The 22,592-nt window shown below is 41.6% G+C and overlaps 1 protein-coding gene across 7 annotated transcripts in view; it reads left to right on the top strand.

The window, feature by feature from the left end:
- Nucleotides 1-22,592, top strand: part of LOC137430078 (chloride channel protein 2) — a 183,094-nt gene that overhangs the window by 76,345 nt on the left and 84,157 nt on the right. For all 7 annotated transcript variants that reach the window (XR_013623828.1, XR_013623827.1, XM_068120607.2 and 4 more), the window contains 2 exons: nt 20,207-20,369; nt 22,173-22,304. Coding sequence is in view for 5 of the 7 variants with exons in the window: in XM_068120607.2 (XP_067976708.1) it covers nt 20,207-20,369; nt 22,173-22,304 (295 nt within the window). In the remaining 2 variants the exon portion in view is untranslated. The remainder of the gene's footprint in view (nt 1-20,206; nt 20,370-22,172; nt 22,305-22,592) is intronic.

Genomic DNA, 22,592 nt, shown 5'->3' on the forward strand with positions numbered 1-22,592 from the left:
GGGGGGGGGGGCATCACGGCTGCGGAGGCCCCGTCAGCACCATGCCACGGCGGCCCGGTCAGCACCATGCCACGGCGGCCCGGTCAGCACCACACCACGTCGGCCCGGTCAGCACCACACCACGTCGGCCCGGTCAGCACCACACCACGTCCGCCCGGTCAGCACCACACCACGTCCGCCCGGTCAGCACCACACCACGTCGGCCCAGTCAGCACCACACCATGGCGGCCCGGTCAGCACCACACCACGGCGGCCCGGTCAGCACCACACCACGTCGGCCCGTTCAGCACCACACCACGTCGGCCCGGTCAGCACCACACCACGTCGGCCCGGTCAGCACCACACCACGTCGGCCCGGTCAGCACCACACCACGTCGGCCCGGTCAGCACCACACCACGTCGACCCGGTCAGCACCACACCACGTCGGCCCGGTCAGCACCACACCACGTCGGCCCGGTCAGCACCACACCACGTCGGCCCGGTCAGCACCACACCACGTCGGCCCGGTCAGCACCACACCACGTCGGCCCGGTCAGCACCACACCACGTCGGCCCGGTCAGCACCACACCACGTCGGCCCGGTCAGCACCACACCACGTCGGCCCGGTCAGCACCACACCACGTCGACCCGGTCAGCACCACACCACGTCGGCCCGGTCAGCACCACACCACGTCGGCCCGGTCAGCACCACACCACGTCGGCCCGGTCAGCACCACACCACGTCGGCCCGGTGAGCACCACACCACGTCGGCCCGGTCGGCCCAGAGCCTGGCGCGAAGTCCAAGGACATCAGCACGTCCAGTGCCAGTCACAGTAGTCATCCGAAAACAGCTCCGGTTTGTGCGAACCACTCGGTCAATGGCGCGAACCAGGTCCCGACACGCCCTTGCTCGCTTGGCCCCGATGAAGGCCTCGCTGACCTATGACCCGATGTGAGTGAGTAATTAAATTTATGACTTGCATAACTCATTCCAAGAAACTGTGACATAATAAGTTACGTGGATGATACGGAGATATGGGCCATAATAGTAGCGTGTTCCGTTAACGATGGTGTTTTTGTTCAGAATGAACGAGTGAGGTGAGACTATGTGCTCTATGAGTGCTGTTCTAGTTGTTTATGGGTTAATAAATTTCTTACTTTAGGTAAACAATTATGTTGAGGTTTGGAATTAAAACAAGTCAATTGCAGGGTGGTGTAGAAGTAGTATATTGTACTACTACGAATATGCATGCCCAGATAAGGAGCAAAGTGACACCCCTAGGAGGTGCGGGGGAGGGAGGTGACACTTTTGCACTTCATTCCCTTGGGACAGGGGAACGCGAGGTTACGGCAGGAATTTGAAATTTGTTCGTCATGCTGGCGATAGCTCGCCTACTCTTCGTGAAAGACACCATGGGATTTTTAACGTTCACCAATGAATGCCGGCAGACAGGACACCCAGTTCAACGTCCACCCGAGGGACTGTGCACATATTGATCAATCATCTTGCCTGTGAAACACTGGGATGACAGTTTATGGCTCGGTCGGGATTCAAACCCAGGCTAGACAGCTTAGAGTTGTGTGTGCGTATAAATTTACAACACCCTTAAATGTTAATATAATTAGGTGTTGAATGAATGATTAGACTTGTGAAGATGTGTGTGTGTGTGTGTGTGTGTGTGTGTGTGTGTGTGTGTGTGTATGTGTGTGTGTGTGTGTGTGTGTGTGCGCCAGGCTCTGGGCCGACCGGACTGGGTGTCCTGTCTGCCGGCATGTGTGTGTGTGTCATTGTTCGTTATCTTCATCTGCGGGTTTCAGGAGGTGGAATGGGGTCCTCCTAGGACCCAAAGTATCCATCTCAGCTTTGGTAAGGGATCACAGTTCATGGACCAAACTGTTCTACTTTTTCAGAGTTTTGTTCCAAGGGATCTTTTCAGGATCGTCACCGAACCCCAGATTGCCTCCAGTTGTAGTTCATTTGTGGTAATATTCCAGGGGATGATTTTTAAAATATCAGTGAGGTTCTTCTTCTTCATTCCTGTTGCTCCAATTAATTACTGGTACAATTTCAATACTCTTCAGCTTCCAAGATCTCTTGACCTCATTTTTGAGCTCCTCGTATTTGGTCATTGTCTTGATTTCTGTGTTGTTTAGGCCAAAATCGCTGGGTACTGATATCTCAATCAGCAATGCTGTCTTTTCCTTTTTGTTCCTGAGTACAATGTCCGGACGCAATGCTTTGTTTTCTGTGTTCATGCTTGATGGAATAATCATGTGTGTGTATGTGTCCCCGACCAGAGGAGTTGAGTATAGCTAGGTATTTGTGTGTACCTCAAATCAGCATACGTATTTCAGTCCATGAAGGCTTCCCGCAACTTATGTTGAGGGCATTTTAGCATATACTTATGACTCTTGCAAAGAGTTGTTTTGGCGAGAGTGGGCAGCCATGGAAATCGAACCCACAACAACCAGTTGGGGGGAAACAAAAACTCTTCAATCATGCCACAAAACAGCCACTCCAAAAATTAATAAATAAATAATAGTTGTATTATTTGATTTGGGGTCTTGACCACCTATGGAGCATGCTGAAGGCCAAGCTCTGGCCCCAAGTGGGGATGCGCAACAAAACTGCCTCAAAGTGGAAACCCCTCCCTGAACATGTGGTCAGCTTGTAAACTGAACAACCAAGTTGTTAAGATATCCAATCAAACCGTTTACTGGAAAAATAGACTCATCTACAATGCCAGCGATATCGAGAGAATACTTTATTAATAGATTAGCAGAGGAAAAGTGATTATTCGAAATTCCTTGCCTGAATATTCAACCCTTAAACTTCACCTGAATGGCATGTTTGACAAAGTAAGAAGATATCGGATGCTGTTCTCCCTCCCACCCTGCCCCCCCCCCCCCCCATTGTCACAGTGATCTTACTTTAAAGTTCTTTTTGCAACTTAATCATGCGGGCATTCCAAAACAATTCCTGTTACCATTTTAGTTGATTGTAAATCTTTATTAATGAAATGGCAATTTAAGAATTAAACACAACTGACGAATTTATGACCATATATTAAGGAAGGCCTAGTAAATCGTCAATAAAAAACTGCTTTATTCATCAGCATATCTCATGAAATGCTCAAAGATTCTATATGTCTCTCATAAAAAAAAAAAAAAAAAAAAAAAAAAAAGTCTATGTATGTCTATATGTCTATATGTCTCTATATGTCTATATGTCTCTCATAGTGCAATTCAAAAGGATTTTATATTCTTCAGTTCAATAAAAACTGCTTTATTCATCAGCATATCTCCTAAAATGCGCAAAGATTCTATATGTCTATCATAGTGCAATTCAAAAGGATTTTATATTCTTCAGTTCAATAAAAACTGCTTTATTCATCAGCATATCTCATGAAATGCTCAAAGATTCTATATGTCTCTCATAGTGCAATTCAAAAGGATTTTATATTCTTCAGTTCAATAAAAACTGCTTTATTCATCAGCATATCTCATGAAATGCTCAAAGATTCTATATGTCTCTCATAGTGCAATTCAAAAGGATTTTATATTCTTCAGTTCAATAAAAACTGCTTTATTCATCAGCATATCTCATGAAATGCTCAAAGATTCTATATGTCTCTCATAGTGCAATTCAAAAGGATTTTATATTCTTCAGTTCAATAAAAACTGCTTTATTCATCAGCATATCTCATGAAATGCTCAAAGATTCTATATGTCTCTCATAGTGCAATTCAAAAGGATTTTATATTCTTCAGTTCAATAAAAACTGCTTTATTCATCAGCACATCTCATGAAATGCTCAAAGATTCTATATGTCTCTCATAGTGCAATTCAAAAGGATTTTATATTCTTCAGTTCAATAAAAACTGCTTTATTCATCAGCATATCTCATGAAATGCTCAAAGATTCTATATGTCTCTCATAGTGCAATTCAAAAGGATTTTATATTCTTCAGTTCAATAAAAACTGCTTTATTCATCAGCATATCTCATAAAATGCTCAAAGATTCTATATGTCTCTCATAGTGCAATTCAAAAGGATTTTATATTCTTCAGTTCAATAAAAACTGCTTTATTCATCAGCATATCTCATGAAATGCTCAAAGATTCTATATGTCTCTCATAGTGCAATTCAAAAGGATTTTATATTCTTCAGTTCAATAAAAACTGCTTTATTCATCAGCATATCTCATGAAATGCTCAAAGATTCTATATGTCTCTCATAGTGCAAATAAAAAGGATTTTATATTCTTCACTTCAATAAAAACTGCTTTATTCATCAGCATATCTCATAAAATGCTCAAAGATTCTATATGTCTATCATAGTGCAATTCAAAAGGATTTTATATTCTTCAGTTCAATAAAAACTGCTTTATTCATCAGCATATCTCATAAAATGCTCAAAGATTCTATATGTCTCTCATAGTGCAATTCAAAAGGATTTTATATTCTTCACTTCAATAAAAACTGCTTTATTCATCAGCATATCTCATAAAATGCTCAAAGATTCTATATGTCTCTCATAGTGCAATTCAAAAGGATTTTATATTCTTCAGTTCAATAAAAACTGCTTTATTCATCAGCATATCTCATGAAATGCTCAAAGATTATATATGTCTCTCATAGTGCAATTCAAAAGGATTTTATATTCTTCATTTCAATAAAAACTGCTTTATTCATCAGCATATCTCATGAAATGCTCAAAGATTCTATATGTCTCTCATAGTGCAATTCAAAAGGATTTTATATTCTTCAGTTCAATAAAAACTGCTTTATTCATCAGCATATCTCGTGAAATGCTCAAAGATTCTATATGTCTCTCATAGTGCAATTCAAAAGGATTTTATATTCTTCACTTCAATAAAAACTGCTTTATTCATCAGCATATCTCATGAAATGCTCAAAGATTCTATATGTCTCTCATAGTGCAATTAAAAAGGATTTTATATTCTTCACTTCAATAAAAACTGCTTTATTCATCAGCATATCTCATAAAATGCTCAAAGATTCTATATGTCTATCATAGTGCAATTCAAAAGGATTTTATATTCTTCAGTTCAATAAAAACTGCTTTATTCATCAGCATATCTCATAAAATGCTCAAAGATTCTATATCTCTATCATAGTGCATTTCAAAAGGATTTTATATTCTTCAGTTCAATAAAAACTGCTTTATTCATCAGCATATCTCATGAAATGCTCAAAGATTCTATATGTCTCTCATAGTGCAATTCAAAAGGATTTTATATTCTTCAGTTCAATAAAAACTGCTTTATTCATCAGCATATCTCATAAAATGCTCAAAGATTCTATATGTCTCTCATAGTGCAATTCAAAAGGATTTTATATTCTTCAGTTCAATAAAAACTGCTTTATTCATCAGCATATCTCATGAAATGCTCAAAGATTCTATATGTCTCTCATAGTGCAATTCAAAAGGATTTTATATTCTTCAGTTCAATAAATACTGCTTTATTCATCAGCATATCTCATAAAATGCTCAAAGATTCTATATGTCTCTCATAGTGCAATTAAAAAGGATTTTATATTCTTCAGTTCAATAAAACTGCTTCACTTCACTTTTATATTCTTCACACAGACAGTTCAATTAACAGGTTTGTTTGGCTTGTTGCCGCTGATTGAGTGCAGAGTTCCGTCGTGTGAAGTACGCTAAATATGTTGGGGAAAGTTGCGTTGATTCTTGTTCTGTTGGTGATGTATGATTGTAGTATCCTTCCCAGATTGACGCAAGGCCAAGGAATATAATTAGCATGTTGCCCTATGCGGAGAGTCACCGCCACTGGTTCGGTTACAATCTAGTCGGTGTGGTCAGGACCAGCTGCATTTATGATCGTTTGTTCTTTCCCCAGTCGTAGTCGGTGCTCACGACCCACGTGACAAAGTCATTGCATGGTATCCCTCCAGGTCATACAGGTCTGGATCACACTTGCCGGGATTTCCCCTGGCCAGAGTGTTATGGAGATCACATGGTCTGTGTTACTTGGAATAGGTTCTGAAATCAACACCTTGCAATGCAAACGAATCCCTGGCAGTGGCCGCTACCTGGATTAGCCACGGCCTGTGCTTCAAGGCGTTTGGGTTTGGGTCTGAGGCGAGGCGAGAGAGGGTTGACGCCGGTGAAGGAGCCGAGCATCATTCTGTGTAGGGTCACTGTGGCTTCGCATGACTGCAGTGACGATGTGGGCACACAGATCTGCTTCACCATGGCCAACCAGGATAGGGTGTTAGAGCTTGCTGATGAGGATGAGGATGACGTAGAAAGAGTGAGGTTTACAGCTGGGGTAAGTCTGTGTTGTGTACAGTGCACTCACTGTCATGTATGTTGTAATGACACCATCAGATATGTGATTTACACCTCACCCTGTAAGGCATTTGTTACAGCTGTTTGGTTGTTGATTCTTCATGCTCTATTGATGTAAATTGCCATATTTTTATACTTCCTTAGAACGTTCTTTTTGGTATTTAACTTTTTAGTTTTGACTGTGTTTCTGTTTTAGCCTATTCAGCAGCGTTTAAGGGTTTCTTATATGATACCACAAAATTTATAACCCTTTGAATAATGATTATTCAGCATGAATTTCGAATGTGGGGTCAAACCCGAACGATAATGTCACTTATGGGTATCACGGTCATTTGATAGACAGCTGCTGCTATTTGCACTATGATTATTTGCTCCGACCAATGCAGGCAACATTAGATTGCGATCCTTGCATCATATTTTTAAAAAATGTCCTTAACCCTCCAGTTTTTACAAGCATTTGAACAACTCAGTTCTGGTCAATTCATTGTTCTTTCAATCCATTTCATCGTAATATTTTCAGTATTATGTGGTTTTGCAAGTTTTGGAAAGATTTACTCAAGTTAGCGGTTTGTTACAATCAAACTGTCTTCCTTGAGAATTCAATTTTAACATTTTTTTTTACCATTAGATAACGGCGGGAGTAATGCATTCGATCGTGTGTGTGTGTGTGTGTGTGTGTGTGTGTGTGTTTGTATGTTCATGTGTTCGTGTGTTTGTGAACAAGATATCTGAAAAAGTTCTAAACGGATTTGGATGAAAGTTGGTGGGATGATTGCCCTTGGGATAAGGAAGAATTCATTCGTTTTTGGTGAAGCTCAGGATATTATTCTGGATCCAGGAATTTTTTTGGGGAATTGTTTTTGGAATTTTTTTTCTGTTTTACTGCTTCTGTTTCTGCTTCTGTTCTGTTTTTTCTGTTTTATTCTTATTCTTAAATGATGTTTTTCTCCTCTAATTCCGAGATATATCAAAATAATTTCTCTGACAGTTAGGGCCTACTTTCTTTTTCATTTATTGTTTTGGGGAGAGGGGATGTTAAACAAAACGTATTATTCCAACTTGACCCATGGCGGGAGTATGCGCTCTACTGAGTGGCGTTCTAGTTGACCTTGGGTTAACATGTAAAAGTCAACCTCATGTCACCTTAGGTCAACGTTTTGTAATTCCTGACCTATTCAAAAAAAAATGATGGTTAAGAAAAAGGCTTTGCTTTTTTGTTGTTGCAAGAACCATATGGGATAGTTATGTGAATGTTTTTCATATTTTCAGTGCACCACTTTCAATTAGCGAATTTACTTCCGACCATTGTTGTTCGTCCATCCGTCCCCAAACATCAGTTTATGATCGAGGAACAACTTATTTAAATTGAATGTTATGTTTTGAACATGAATCGGAACATGAATTGGAAAACAAACGTGTAGTTTAGCAGTACTTTAACTCTGAATTTGTCCCGTTCGTACATGTGCAGAGAGGTGTGAGTTCATTCTTTTTTACTCTGTCTGCCTGTCTGACAGTCCAGCAAAATTGAGAATCTTTCCAAACAGGAAACTTACTGGTTTTAAGGACATTACAAAGGACACAAACAACAGGCACGAATAACTAATGTAACATGTTAAATAGGGTGGTGTAATAGCCACTGTGTCAATGACGGTAAACTTCAGGAATTAATTAGCCCGTTCCCCATGTAGCGAGAGACGGGGTTCAGCCATCACTCCTGTCTGTCTTGTCTGTCTGTGTGTCTCTGTGTGTCTGTCCAGGCCACAACATTTTTACCATTTGAGCTGTCATCAAATTTTCAACAAAGCTTTATTATGAGAATATGTAGAAGCCAAATTAATAATTTGGTCAAAAAGGTCAACGTCACATAAAATCTGAACCCTCTCCTCAGTGGAAGACACATGAAAGCCCGCTTGGAGTTTGCAAAAAAGCACCTAAAGGACTCAGACTGTGAGAAAGAAGATTCTGTGGTCTGATGAAACCAGGATTGAACTGTTTGGCTTCCATCTGGCCACCCTACCATAAAGCCCAGATCGATGGAGGGTTGCAGTGATGGTTGTCCTTCTGGAAGTTTCTCCCATCTCCACACAGGATCTCTGGAGCTCAGCCAGAGTGACCATCGGGTTCTTGGTCACTATTGCCAAGGCCCTTCTCCCCCGATTGCTCAGTTTGGCCGGGCGGCCAGCTCTAGGAAGAGTCCTGGTTGTTCCAAACTTCTTCCATTTAAGAATTATATAGGCCACTGTGCTTTTGGGAACCTTCAATGCAGCAGAAATTTTTTTTGTAGGCTTCCCCAAATCTATACCTCGACACAATCCTGTCTCTGAGCTCTGCAGGCAGTTCTTTCGACCTCATGGCTTGGTTTTTGCTCTGATATGCATTGTCAGCTGTGAGACCTTATATAGACAGGTGTGTGCCTTTCCAAATCATGTCCAATCAATTGAATTTACCACAGGTGGACTCCAATCAAGGTGTAGAAACATCTCAAAGATGACTAAGAGAAATGGGAGGGACCTGAGCTAAATTTCAAGTGTCATAGCAAAGGGTCTGAATACTTATGTCAATGTGACATTTCAGTTTTTTCTTTTTAATAAATTTGCAAAACTTTCTCAAATCCTGTTTTCTCTTTGTCATTATGGGGTATTGAGTGTAGATTGAGGGGAAAAATGAATTTAATTGATTTCAGCATAAGGCTGCAACATAACAAAATGTGAAAAAAGTGAAGGGGTCTGAATACTTTCTGAATGCACTGTGTATGTATGTATGTATGTATATATATATATATATACCTTTGCCTGAGGAGAGGGTATTGCATTTGAGTCAGTTTTTTGTTTGTTTGTTTATCTCTTTGTCTGTTTGTTTGTCTGCACAGAATAAATATGATTTTCTCTGCAGCCGTTGGTCCAATTGACAGGAAATTTTCACCATCAGTGCAAGTCCACTTGTAGATTTTTAAAATGATAATTATGACGTCATAGGTCACGTGGTATTGGCGCTATCGTGGAAAAACCGAAAGACTTTATATCTCTGAAAGCACCACATAGAAAAAATGGAGACATGGCTCATTGTAAATAACTCTCCATTGGGAATAAAATATGCTAATGATGATGTCATAGGTGCCTCCATTATGACGTCATAATTCGACTATTACAAAACTTCATCCGATTAAGATGAAAATTATTGAGCGTCATCTCAGGATAAATTGGTGGATAAAAAATAAAATAATGATGACGTCATCGGTCACGTGGTTCAGCCGCTGGATTTGTTTTAACACAAAAGCCTTAAAAACCACTAAAACATGTCCTGGCGAGGGTCTGCAATCTCCGATTGCTCTTTCTAGTTTAAGTCTGGGCTTTGCATCTTTAGTTGCTTTCTAGTTTATTTATACCAGCTTTATAATGAATGAATATGAATGAATGATCGTTATGAACTCATTTTTGTCTGATATTTCCTTCCTTGTTCATTCCTTATCCCTTCCATTCTCAAAACCTCCTAAATTAACTAACAATCCTCCTAATTTAATTAATTTACTTCTTGCTTTTAAAAAGCTTTCACTAACATTTTAAAATGCTTCATTTGCTGTATCTCTCTTCCAGGAACACCAAAATGTTCTTCTTCGTCTTCTCAAAATATTCCTCTACTCATTGTTCACCCAGCTTCCTTCCCAAACTTGTTGAACTCAGAAATGCTTGGCCCATCGAACCTCCATCTGTACCTTCTGCATGACTTTCCTTTGTGCCTTCAATAACCCCTCATTTCACCGCTTCCGTGAGGTTTGTCTTCGTGGTTCTAAATTGGAGATCATGATAAGTTCATTCTGCAGAGGTTGCCAGCACACAACCATCAACGACACGATGACTGCACCCTCTGCCATAACATCCCTTCCCTCGTTCTTCACAAAGACGGGCAGCAGCCTCTTCCCTCTCTGCAGACCTTGATATAATCATGAGCTGGTACAACATTTGGAATGTGTCTTTCAATCTTGACAGATCTCACAATGTCTCTCTGAAAAGACCATCTAGCAAACATTCCAATCTACTTCCTTAACAATCATCTTGAAGAAGTTTAGTCCCTCTAGCTTTTGGGTCTCACCATCATCCATCATCTCTCCTGGGCAAGCGACATTTCAAAGTTAGCCTCCAAAGCCAGACACCGACTGGGCATCCTCCATCATGCAAAGTCCTTCCTTGGCACACCTGAGCTGCTGTCCATCTACAAGGCTTTCATCCACATCTTGATGGAAACTACTCTCCTCTCTGGGCTGCTGGCATCCTTGCCTCACACCTTGCTCGGCTTAATGCCATGGAAGATCATTGAAATCTCTCGCAATGCAGCTGAGTCTATGGGCCTATCACTTTACCATCGCCAATAGGTAGATGCTCTCTCATTGCCAGATTAACCATTAGGCAGACAAGGCATGTGCCTTAGGGCCGGCCAAAAATTCGGGCCACAAAAATGGCCCTTTTGTGCATTGAAAGTGATTTGCTCCGAGAACTCGACTTCAGTTCCGTAATTGAAGAGTTTGCAGTTGTAAACGCGCGCAAGGTTACAATCTAAGGTCTAGTAAACTGTAAAGCAAAGTGCCAAATCTGTGCGTGTTTTGTCATGCATATATTCATACACTGAAGATTGTATAGACTAAACTAGTTTGAAAGTAGTTTCTTTTCACATTAAATATTTGTCTTTTTTTGTATTAAATATTTTGTTCATGAATCAGGTCATCTTTTGTCTGGGGTCCATTTCCATGAGCCCGAGATCTAATTTAAATTGTTCAGGCCATTCTCTAAAATTTCAAAATGTGCCTTAGGGCCAGCCGAGGCTTAATCCAGCACTGTGCTCTCTGTCTTCTTTCGCTCCTTACTGGTATTGCACACTCTGCCCTCTATGTGCTTTGTCCTCCAAAGTATCTGGAGGCCGCATACGGTCCACCAGCAACCCCCTCCTAGTGAAACTGCCAACATCCAGGACCATTGCTCACCTCACTTAATTGTTCCTCTTTTTCCCCACCTGTGGAGCAAACTTCCACATTTTATTCAATCTCTTTCTTGCCTCCAAGTCTTTAAGACAGCTGTTCACCACCATCTCAGATCATCCCCCATTCAAAACCATGATCTTTTCTACCCCGATAACCTCCTACCTCCACCCCCAAGCCCAACTCCTTCCAAATTTTCAGTTTTTCCTTCCTGAGTGTTTGCTTCTGTACCCATATTCTCTACCCTATGCGTCTTCCCCTTTCCCTCATTCCTCCTCACTCACATTATTTTTCCAACTCTCCCTCTGTATTGTCCTTCAACCCTGCTGTTAATGTTTCCTTCCTTTCTCTATTGTTACCTTTGTTCTGTTGTGTCTTGATCCATTCAGTGTTCTAGCTCTTCCACGTGCCTTGACTTTGTATATGAATTTTTTACTTTTTTAAATCTCAGGTCACCCTTTTCACAGCCATGAAATTTTGCTACTCCCATCAACCCTTCCCAAGCCCACATTTTTCTGGGTTTAAGATTTTCTTTCCACTTTTATGACTGTAAATTTGCAGCTGTATCCATCTTGCTCACTCCCTGTGTCCTCCCCTTGCTCTATTTCTTCCCTACATACTTTATTTCTCCAAGTCTCCATCTATTTTGTCTCTCTGCCATGCTGTTGGCCTCTCACTCCTCCGCCACAACCCCCACACTGTCTTTCTCCTGGTTTTTTTTTCATTCAGTTGCATCCTGATCCATTCGGTGTTCTAACTCCTCCATGAGCTTCGACACCGTATGAAAAAAAATCTGTGAAAGTACCTCTGCTTTCCCGAATGTGATCACGCCCCCGGTCCTCTGTTGTTTATATTACCTCCAAGTTTCATGTCATCTGCAAATTTGGAAATTATGTCCACTCCTGCATCATCAAATGCTTATGGCCCCAAATTTAGCAAGTTTGGAAAGCCCGCGCGTAACCCAACTATCCAAGTCATTACTGTAAATAATTATAAATAACAATGGTCCTAGAACCGATCCCGGGAGTACCCACTACTTACGTCCTCCCTGCCAGACATCCTCCCATTCACAGTCACTCTTTACTTCCTATCCCTAACACTAAGCCAATTTCCAATATAGTTAGCTACTCTCACAGCCAGTACACAAGCTCTCACCTCAACCAGCAGCCTCCTATGTCGTATATTTACTGGCTTTTTCAAAGTCTAGATATACTACATCCACAGCACTTCCCTCATCCATCCAGTCAGAAACTGCCTTATATAATGCCAATAAACATGGCATCCCATTAGTAAATTCATGCTGACTATCTTTAATTATTTAGATTTTTTTTCCAATGACTCCCTATATCCACTCCTTAACTAGATGGTATTCATAGAATACTTATCCCACACAGTCTTGAGAAGGACTTGGTGCGAGCCAACTCTTCTGTTATTTTTTTGTTTTTGTTTTTTTATCTCTGGGCATTAGGCTTTGTTTAATTCACCATGTTATGTAACATGTGGTAAAGTTTCAATTTCCTTTGTAGAACGGTTTTCGATGTACGCTCTTAAAAAATGCAACATGTATCTACGTACGTACATACGCGACGATTTCTTAACCCCTCTTTTCGCTTCATGCACACGTGGTAAAAATTACTCATAGAGCAGCACTTGTCAAAACAGAACAAAGTATAACGGCACTTGGTAGAGCGCATACCTCCTCCAGGCCGAACGGTTTGTTTTGTATCCCACTGGTTCTGAACCAAAATCGAATCGGCTTTTTCTTGTCACCGAACCAACTTGAATCCACCTAGTTCTATCATAACTCATCCACAACTTTTTGAGATATCATGATACAGTATATATAGTTTATGGCCCTATCTCTCCATTTTAGAAATTAGGCCTATGTTGACCTTTTGACCTCAATAATTGGTCGTATGAAAATAACAAGAATAATTAAATGACGAAATTTGCAAGTCCTCTTCAAATTTCAAGTCTATCACATTAAAACTGAGGATTTCAGTAATTTGGCTTACGTTGACCTTTTGGCCCATGTTGACCTCAAAATATCCCTAACTGCATCATCAAATGCTTATGGCCCCAAATTTAGCAAGTTTGGAAAGCCCGCGCGTAACCCAACTATCCAAGTCATTACTGTAAATAATTATAAATAACAATGGTCCTAGAACCGATCCCGGGAGTACCCACTACTTACGTCCTCCCTGCCAGACATCCTCCCATTCACAGTCACTCTTTAGCCACTTACTTTAGACTTACTTTAGACTTACTTTAGTCACTCTTTAGGTGGTTGAATTCAGTGAGGCAATATGAAAATCCTGTTCAAATTTCAAGTCAATCAGATTAAAACTGAGGATTTCAGAAATTTGGCTTACGTTGACCTTTTGGCCCATGTTGACTTCAAAATAATTGGTGGTTGAATTCAGTGAGGCAATATGAAAATCCTGTTCAAATTTCAAGTCGATGAGATGAAAATTGAGGATTTTAGAAATTTGGCATACCGGTATGTTGACCTTTTGGTCTATGTTGACCTCAAAAAGGTGATCACTTTATGAAATGGTCATGTAACATGTGGTAAAGTCTCGATTTCCTCCACTGAACGGTTTTCAATACATGTACACGCTTAACAAAATGCAGACGCGTACGTACGACCGATCGCTTAACCCCAATATTCGCTGCATGAGCGCAGGGTAATTAATGTTTCCACGATAATGAAATCAAACTAACAGGTCAACAGTTCTTCAAATATTGTATGTATCCTTCCTTAAGTAAGTGTTACATTTGCTACCATCCAATCCCCTGACTTGTGTAAATGTTGAACCAAAAATTAATAAATAACTGCATTTGTGAAGATTAATAACCCTATAAATTTGCTCCGTGAAGGTTTCCCATTTCTCTGATGCAGATTGCCCTCTTGTTAGCTTCTCCAAATCTAGAGCACCGCTCTCCCCTCATACCCACAAATGTTGCCATCCTGAAATTTAACAGCCTTGCACTACTATTCCAAACTCTGTATCAACAGTATCACTTCACAAACTATGTTATGGTCACTTGTTCCCACATGTTCTCCTGCCCCCACCTCCTCCACCATATTGGGACCATTGCTTAAAAATCGGTCTAACATGCGGCTTTCAAGATTAATTCACAACTTTCTTATTCCACAACGGGTGAAGTATAATAAAATGGTGTCACGTGTCAGAGTTTTGAGTCTCGGAGCACCATAAAGTTGTTTTGTCCCTCCCATCTTGTTTTCCTTGTATTACAGGTACTAGGGCATGCCCGTACTATATATATATCTAAAATTATATCCCCCCCCTCTATTTACATGAAATGGTTTGGTCCAAAGCGAACGGCTTGCGAGTACGGTGACAATCCCCCCCCTCTATTTACATGGAATGGTTTGGTCCAAAGCGAACGGCTTGCGAGTACGGTGACAATCCCCCCCTCTATTTACATGAAATGGTTTGGTCCAAAGCGAACGGCTTGCGGAGTTTGGTAAAGAAATCGCCATAGCGTGCACCAAACGCGCAGGAAAGCGAAAGAATCGCAAATTAGTTTTAATTAGTTTTAAAACATAGTTTAACGCCAACATAGTTTGCCAACGTGAAATAAATGAATACGCTCTCAAATGTGCCGTCCGAGGCAGAGTCTGTTCGCCACGTTCGGCACACGTGATAACTCGCTGCTCTCTGATTGGTTGAATCGTTTTTTGGACATAGCTCGGTAACTACTTGTCCGATTAATATGAAACCTTGAAAAGGCACATCCTCGGGTCCCCAGCAATATACCTGGCAAGTTTCAAGTATATCGGACCCGTGGTTGTCGAGAAACAGCGGTCACAGACAAACACACAGACATACACACATACACACACACAGAGATTACTGGAATTATAGATAGATACAGGTGACTGTTCAGATCAAGTCCTAATTTTAGTTTTATCAAATATGCCGATGATACTCTGTAATTAGGGGACCTCTGGTAACTTGTAACTGTTGCTGCGTTTTTACCTGAGGAAGAACTGCTGAAATTTATTTATCCAGGTTCTTCTCAACATTTTTGTTACTTTCACATTTCTTTCTACTTTTTCATTCTTCTCTTTATCTATCTATAATTCCAGTAATCTCTGTGTGTGTGTGTGTGTGTGTGTGTGTGTGTGTGTATGTATGTATGTGTGTATGTCTGTGTGTTTGTCTGTGACCGCTGTTTCTCGACGACCACGGGTCCGATATACTTGAAACTTGCCAGGTATATTGCTGGGGACCTGAGGATGTGCCTTTTCAAGGTTTCATATTAATCGGACAAGTAGTTACCGAGCTATGTCCAAAAAACGATTCAACCAATCAGAGAGCAGCGAGCTATCACGTGTGCCGAACGTGGCGAACAGACTCTGCCTCGGACGGCACATTTGAGAGCGTATTCATTTATTTCACGTTGGCAAACTATGTTGGCGTTAAACTATGTTTTAAAACTAATTAAAACTAATTTGCGATTCATCGTAACTGCGATATGCGACCTTCCGGAGCTCCTGTGAGAGCGTGCGCCATTACGGATAGTAATTCAATTAAAAACATAAAAACATTGTCCCAATTCAGTCAGAGCGAAGGGCGTTGTTTTAAGCGAAGAGCGTTTTATTTTTCCCCTAAAATTCAGTCGCCGGACGGTGAAAGTTTTTTTTTGGGGGCAGCTACTGGCAGCCACGTACGGCCAATCACAGGACACGTTGTTGTGTCGACGTGCCGTGTTGTTTTCCCTCGCGGTTTGGAATGTTTTTCCTTTTCATTTTTTTTCATCTTCTCTTTCTACTTTTCCTTGCGATTAAATTGCAAAAAGCCAAAATGCGTTGGCGCTAATTGAATATCTTGATTGAATTGGCGCTAATTGAATAATTGAATAATTGAACTTCCGGACAGTGAAGACTTCACTTCCGGCCTTACGAAAGTGCCGACTTACTGTCTCGATTGTATCTTCCCACTGTCTTATTGTTAGATCTATCTATTCTATCTATCTATAATTCCAGTAATCTCTGTGTGTGTGTCTGTGTGTGTGTCTGTATGCGACCGCTGTTTCTCGACAACCACGGGTCCGATATACTTGAAACTTGCCAGGTATATTGCTGGGGACCCGAGGATGTGCCTTTTCAAGGTTTTAAATTAATCGGAGAAGTAGTTACCGAGCTATGGCGATTTCTTTACCAAACTCCGCAAGCCGTTCGCTTTGGACCAAACCATTTCATGTAAATAGAGGGGGGGGGATTGTCACCGTACTCGCAAGCCGTTCGCTTTGGACCAAACCATTTCATGTAAATAGAGGGGGGGGGGGGATTGTCACCGTACTCGCAAGCCGTCCGCTTTGGCTTTGCGAATGGACCAAACCATTTCATGTAAATAGAGGGGGGGGGGGGATATAATTTTGTACGGGCATGCCCTAGTTCATTCTAATTCTTGCTTCTATTTTATTTATCTCTTTGTCTATCTGTCTAAGGAGAAGTGAATTCTTGAAGAATTTTTTTTTCCTGAAAGGTTTACTTGGCTGCGCCTGGATTGGATTGAGGATAGAGGAGTAGCAGCTGAAACCCGAATCCTATCCAAGTTCCTCCTGATGACTCCATCTTTGCTCTTTACTTTTTCTTCTTCCTTCTGATGACTCTAATGCAGTATTTGGTTTTCTATTTCATTAATGATGACCATGAATATGTGAATGAAGTTCAGAAGTTTGTGGACTAGTGTGACCGTCATTATTTAGTTCTCAATGTCAACAAGACAAAGAAATTAATTTTGTTTTTATTATTTATACTTACCAGGTGACCACGACCCTTTGATCATTTATGACCATGGTATTGATAAAGTTCCTGAGCACAAGTATTTGGGTACAATGATTGATAACAAATTGAAATGGAGTCCAGGAATTCCTAAGTGTTGGCCGGTGAAGAACACCAAATACTGTACTTTTTAAGGAAACAGTTTTTTTATCTCAATAATAGCATTGTGATTCTTTTTTATCAGTCCTTGGTTCAAATTATTCTTTCTCTCAATTAAATTTGTACATTTAGTAATTAGTCTAAAGAAAATGTGAGGAAACTGGAAATATCCATGAAGATTGCCCAGCACGTGATATTTTTTTTATTTTTTTTTTATTTTTATTTTTTGTATACTGAATCGAGGCTCGTGAAAGAGCTAACATTTACTTCACAAACAAATCAACCAGACAAGCAAAATATATAAAAAGCGGGAGCGGAAAACAAGATGGGGAGAGAAGGTGAAGCACACAAACACAACATTTGAGAGCAGGGAGATGTGTGGAAGGGAGAGGGCTTGGGGGGAGGAGGCATGGGAAGGGGGGGGGGGTGGAGGGAGAAGTATAAAACACAAGGACACCAATGACTTCCAGGACAGAAGTTGGTATTTCAAAAAAGTGGAATTGGGGTGAAATTAGCGGGGGTAGAAAAGATCAAGGTTTTGGATGGGGGAAGATAAGAGATGGTGGTGAACAGCTGTTTTAAAGACCTGGAGGGTGGAGTGGGATTGAAGAGAGTGAGGGAGTTTGTTCCAGAGGCGGGAGAAAAGAGGAATGAAGGAGTGAAGGTGAGCAGAGAGTCTTGATTTTGGCAGTTTGACCATAAGAGGGTTGCAGGCAGATCTTGTGCGACCTGTAGGTATATTTGCGGGACAGAGCCCAGAGAGAGCTGGGGGGGCAAGGCCAGAGAGGAGTCGGTAGAAGATGGAAAGACCACCAACCTGCCTGCGGTGAGTGAGTGAGAGGCCCTTGGAGTTAGCTTCATCGCGGGAGATTCCAATGATTCTGAATGCTTTGGTTTCAACAGCGTGAAGACGAGCTAGGTGTGAGGCAGGAGCACCAGCCCAGAGGGGAGAGCAGTATTCCATTGAGCTGCGGATGAAAGCCTTGTAAGTGGTGAGGAGCTCAGGTGTGCCAAGGAAGGACTTCGCACGACGGAGGATGCCCAGTCGGCGACTGGCCTTGGAGGCCAGATTTGAAATATGGTTTTCCCAGGAAAGATCATGGCAGATAGTGAGACCCAAAAGCTTGAGTGACAGAACTTCTTGGAGAGGATTATTCAGAAAGTGGATGGGAGGGTTGTCCAGTCGGTCTTTTCGGAGAGACATCGTAAGAGTGTGAGATTTGTCAGGATTGAAAGACATGTTCCACTTGTTTGCCCAGTCTGTGATTTTGTCCAGGTCTGCAGAGAGTGAGGAGGCAGCAGACTGCCGATCTGAGGGATGAAGAATGGAGCGACAGAGAGTAGAGTCATCAGCAAAGAGATACAGAGGATTTTCAAGAGAGTCAGAGAGATCATTGATGAAGACCAGAAAAAGGACAGGGCCTAGAACACTGCCTTGTGGAACTCCAGCCTGAACAGGAAGAGGAGATGAGAGAAACCCATTCAGGGCCACACGTTGACTACGACTAGAGAGGAAGTCCGCCAGCCATGCGTGGAGATTTCCATGGATACCAAAAGAGGAGAGTTTGGTGAGCAGAGCGGGGTGCCAGACCGTATCGAAGGCACGTGATATGTCAAGAGAGACTGCTCTAATTTCCTGTTTGGCATTGAGGACCTCCATCCATTGTTGAGAAAGCAGAAGCAGCATGTCCAGAGTAGAGTGTCCAGGTCTGAAACCAAATTGATGATCAGAGATCAAGCCATTGGAGAAGAGGAAAGATTTCATATCTGAAGCAATGATGGATTCCATGACTTTGCTGATAATTGGGAGAAGGCTGATTGGTCTGTAGTTGCTGGGATCTGTTTTTGCACCTTTTTTGTGCAAAGCGGTGATGTTGGCAGATTTCCAAGCAGATGGAAGATGACCTTGAGCAAAAGAGAGGGTGAAGAGAACAGAGAGAGGGAGTGAAAGAGCGGAAGAACAGGATTTTAGGACCCGTGGGCTGATGCCGTCAGGTCCAGTTGCAGAATCCGAGTCGAGGGTTGACAGAAACTTTTCCACCTTGTCAGGAGGAAAGGACACAGAGTCCAGGAGCAGCTGGGTACGACTGGGTACGGTGGGTACAGAGAGGGATGGGTTTGGGACACAAGATTTAGAGGCAAACACAGAGTTGAGGCATTCAGCTTTTTCGCGTGTGGAGTCAGCCGTGTGGCCATTTGAGGTGAGGGAGGGGATGGAGGGGGAACAAACACCAGAAACAGATTTGACCAGACGCCACCAGGATTTGGAAGAGGGAGACAGATAAGAGAGTTCGGTCCTGAGAACGGAGAGATATTGTTTCCTGGCTCTCCTGAGCGTGGACACACACTTGTTTCGGGCTTTGTGAAAGGAAATGAGATTTCCTTTCGTTGGATTTGCTTTCCAGGAGACGAAAGCAAGTTGTTTCTGGGCAATAGCCTCACCACAAGATTCCGTGTACCATGGACGGGAGGAAGGGTATGACAACAGAAGACGAGATGGGATAAATCTGTGCATGAGAGAGAGCAGTTTGCTTTGGAAGAATTCCCAGGAAGAATTTATGTCAGAGGCAGTAGAGATGGGAGAATTTCACCTATGAGAATTTCACCTATGAACAGATCTTCCGTCAATTTGTACCTTAAATGATAACCGCACCATGTTGAAGGCCCACAATATAATGCAAGACCAATCACACCCACTTCACCATTGTTTTTGTTTTAATCGTTCAAGTCCGAATCCAGGTCCGGCCTTTCAGTAGGATACAAAACGTAAACTGTTCAGCCTGGCAGATGTATGCTGTCTACCGAGTGCCGTTCTAGTTCCTACTGTCATTGGTGGGATTTTTGAAGATGTGTAGCCACATAGATGACTAATAGGCTTTTGGTGCTACTGTGTGTGAGACAATCTATCTATGACTTATTCAAAATTGTTAGAATACTGACCTCCTCCACCCTTTACCTCTTTGCACTCCCCATTCTCTCTCCTAATGCTTGCTTTCGCATAGATGTATGGGCGCTACACACAAGACCTTGGTGACTTTGCAAAGAAAGAAGCAGCACGGATCAGGGTGCAGTCAGTTCAGCGAGACCGGCATTTCAGAGACGTGTGCAAGTCCCATCGGAAGGATTTACACCGATACAACGGGGCGTGCCGCCGTTGCTGTCAATGTGAGGCTGCTTCCCTCCTCAGAATGATGTTGCAATGCCTTAGATTACCAGTGTGACCTTTCCTACAATGTATGGCTCCATGCAAGTTTTTGAATTTGCAAAGGGCGTTTCAAAGGTGTCAGTTGTCATGCTCGTTACTAAGCTGTCAGGTCTGCACATTCATTGTTTACCTCCAATTATAATTATTCTTCATCTTGCTTCCTATCAAACTCATCATCTGGTGCCTCTGCACCAGGTTATCCAAAACATGTAAATGATAATAATAATATCATTATTTTTTAATCGATTTGACAAACACGATTATGAGGGTAGATCAAGGTTGACAAGCTCCACTACGAGCCTTGGATCCTGTTAAAAAAAAAAAAAGAGAGAGAATTGGAGGTGAGGGTGAAGGGAAGAGGTGGGTGGTTATGGGGAGTTGTTGAAATTTCACCTATTTCTCAACTTTTAAAGCAATGCAGTGCCGTACTATACAAGGCACCTTTGTCATTCACTACGATCTTAACATCAATGTGCTAACTTCTTGTTGTCATCTGCAGATAAATATTTGGGATATGTAGGCAGCCATTTCAGGACACATGCTTTGACAGCTTTATCATTTGTAAACGTGCATAACTAGTCGCTCCAGTATGCCGTGTTGACGGTTTTCCCACGTCCAATAAATTCCACTTGAAATAAACTATTGAGGTCCAAAAACACGTTTGCCATTTCTTTTCTGGCTGATGGCTGAACCTTGAAAGTTTTTGCTGGTGGGAAAAAAGAACGCCTTCCATTCCATCCTGCCTTGCTTTGACTCTGGCATGAAATGATGGACTTATGTCTCATCGCATGATACAATCTTCGAGAAAACATCTCCCTCCATTTGGTAATGTTCCAGAATCTCTATTCCACACGAGTTGCATTTGGGAATAGTTCAGGCCGCACGTGTTCCCTATTAATGAAAAGGTCCTTTGGTCCCCACCTTCCACTAACCTTTTTGAATGTTACGTCTCAAGTGAGTATGGATAGTTTTGGTGCTGCCAACACTGACATCGAAATCTTCAGCAATTTCCCATGTCGTAATCTCGTCGTTATCCAAATTAATGTTTGCTTGAGTGATGCTAATTTGTTGCATGTGAGAGTGCTCAAGCTTGTTCTCTAAATGACACTCATTTTTGAACTCGCTGCGGCAGTTAACGGCAAAATAATGTGAATGGCATGCATCACCAAATTGTGCAGACAATCTCCTGAAAAAGTCATCATGGAGTAGGGTACATTATTATGATGATGATGATTTGTAATTTAAAAAATTTATAGCACCTTCATCATATTTATAAATCACAGCCAAATGTGTACAAGTGTGCACATAAACAATGTTGAAATTGTTCATTTAATTTTTCTTTTCTATATTTGGACTCGAGGGAATAAACATTTCATCAGACTCAATGAGAAGAAAAATAATAATATATTCTTTCGAATCGAATGAACTGGAGCCAATGACAACAATGTCATACAAGGGATTATTGTACCATATTGAGTGGAATGAAATAATGGACTGGCCAGCTTCCTGTCCCCCATCCTTGGAAATAAACATATTATGATGAATTACCAGCATGGAAAATGCATTTTATTGGAAGATTACTGATAATTCTGAAACCACACCATGGTCCATTTGTAGAAATGGCTTTTGAAATCTGTGAGCATTCTAAATGGTTTTGCGTTTAAACCTTTTGTGGTATTCCCTATGTTGTTGCTACCAAATCATGATCCTGTTGTATTCTGGCCTATCAGTGACCCCCAGTGCCATTTTTTTTTTAATCGCAGTGTGTTTGAACGGCCTCCGGAGATGCCTCATTTCTCGCATTGGTGAAGATTGGATTTTCCTTCTGCTGCTCGGGCTTGTGATGGCTTTGTTTAGCTGGGTCATGGACTTTACAATTGCAAAGAGTTTACAAGGTACGCCATCTTTACATGGTGAAAGAGCCACCAGTTACGGAGTGTTAGTGAAATTAACACATCTTGTTGGGTGATGAAACATGTTCATGGCACAGTGCTTGCACAATAAATGTGTTTATAAGCCCCCAACTGGACGTCAACCCGGCTGGGAGCTTCTATTTTTGGTCCTGTCAGTCTGACTGTGCATCCGTCCAGAGCCTCTACTCGAAGATGAATGGATGCATTTCTTTCATATTCAGCCCATACATGTATTAACATCTGGGCATGATGCACATCAAATGATTTTGG

The sequence above is a fragment of the Myxine glutinosa genome, chromosome 6, assembly GCF_964187855.1.
Source record: "Myxine glutinosa chromosome 6, kmMyxGlut1.1, whole genome shotgun sequence".
Taxonomy (NCBI): Eukaryota; Metazoa; Chordata; class Myxini; order Myxiniformes; family Myxinidae; genus Myxine; species Myxine glutinosa.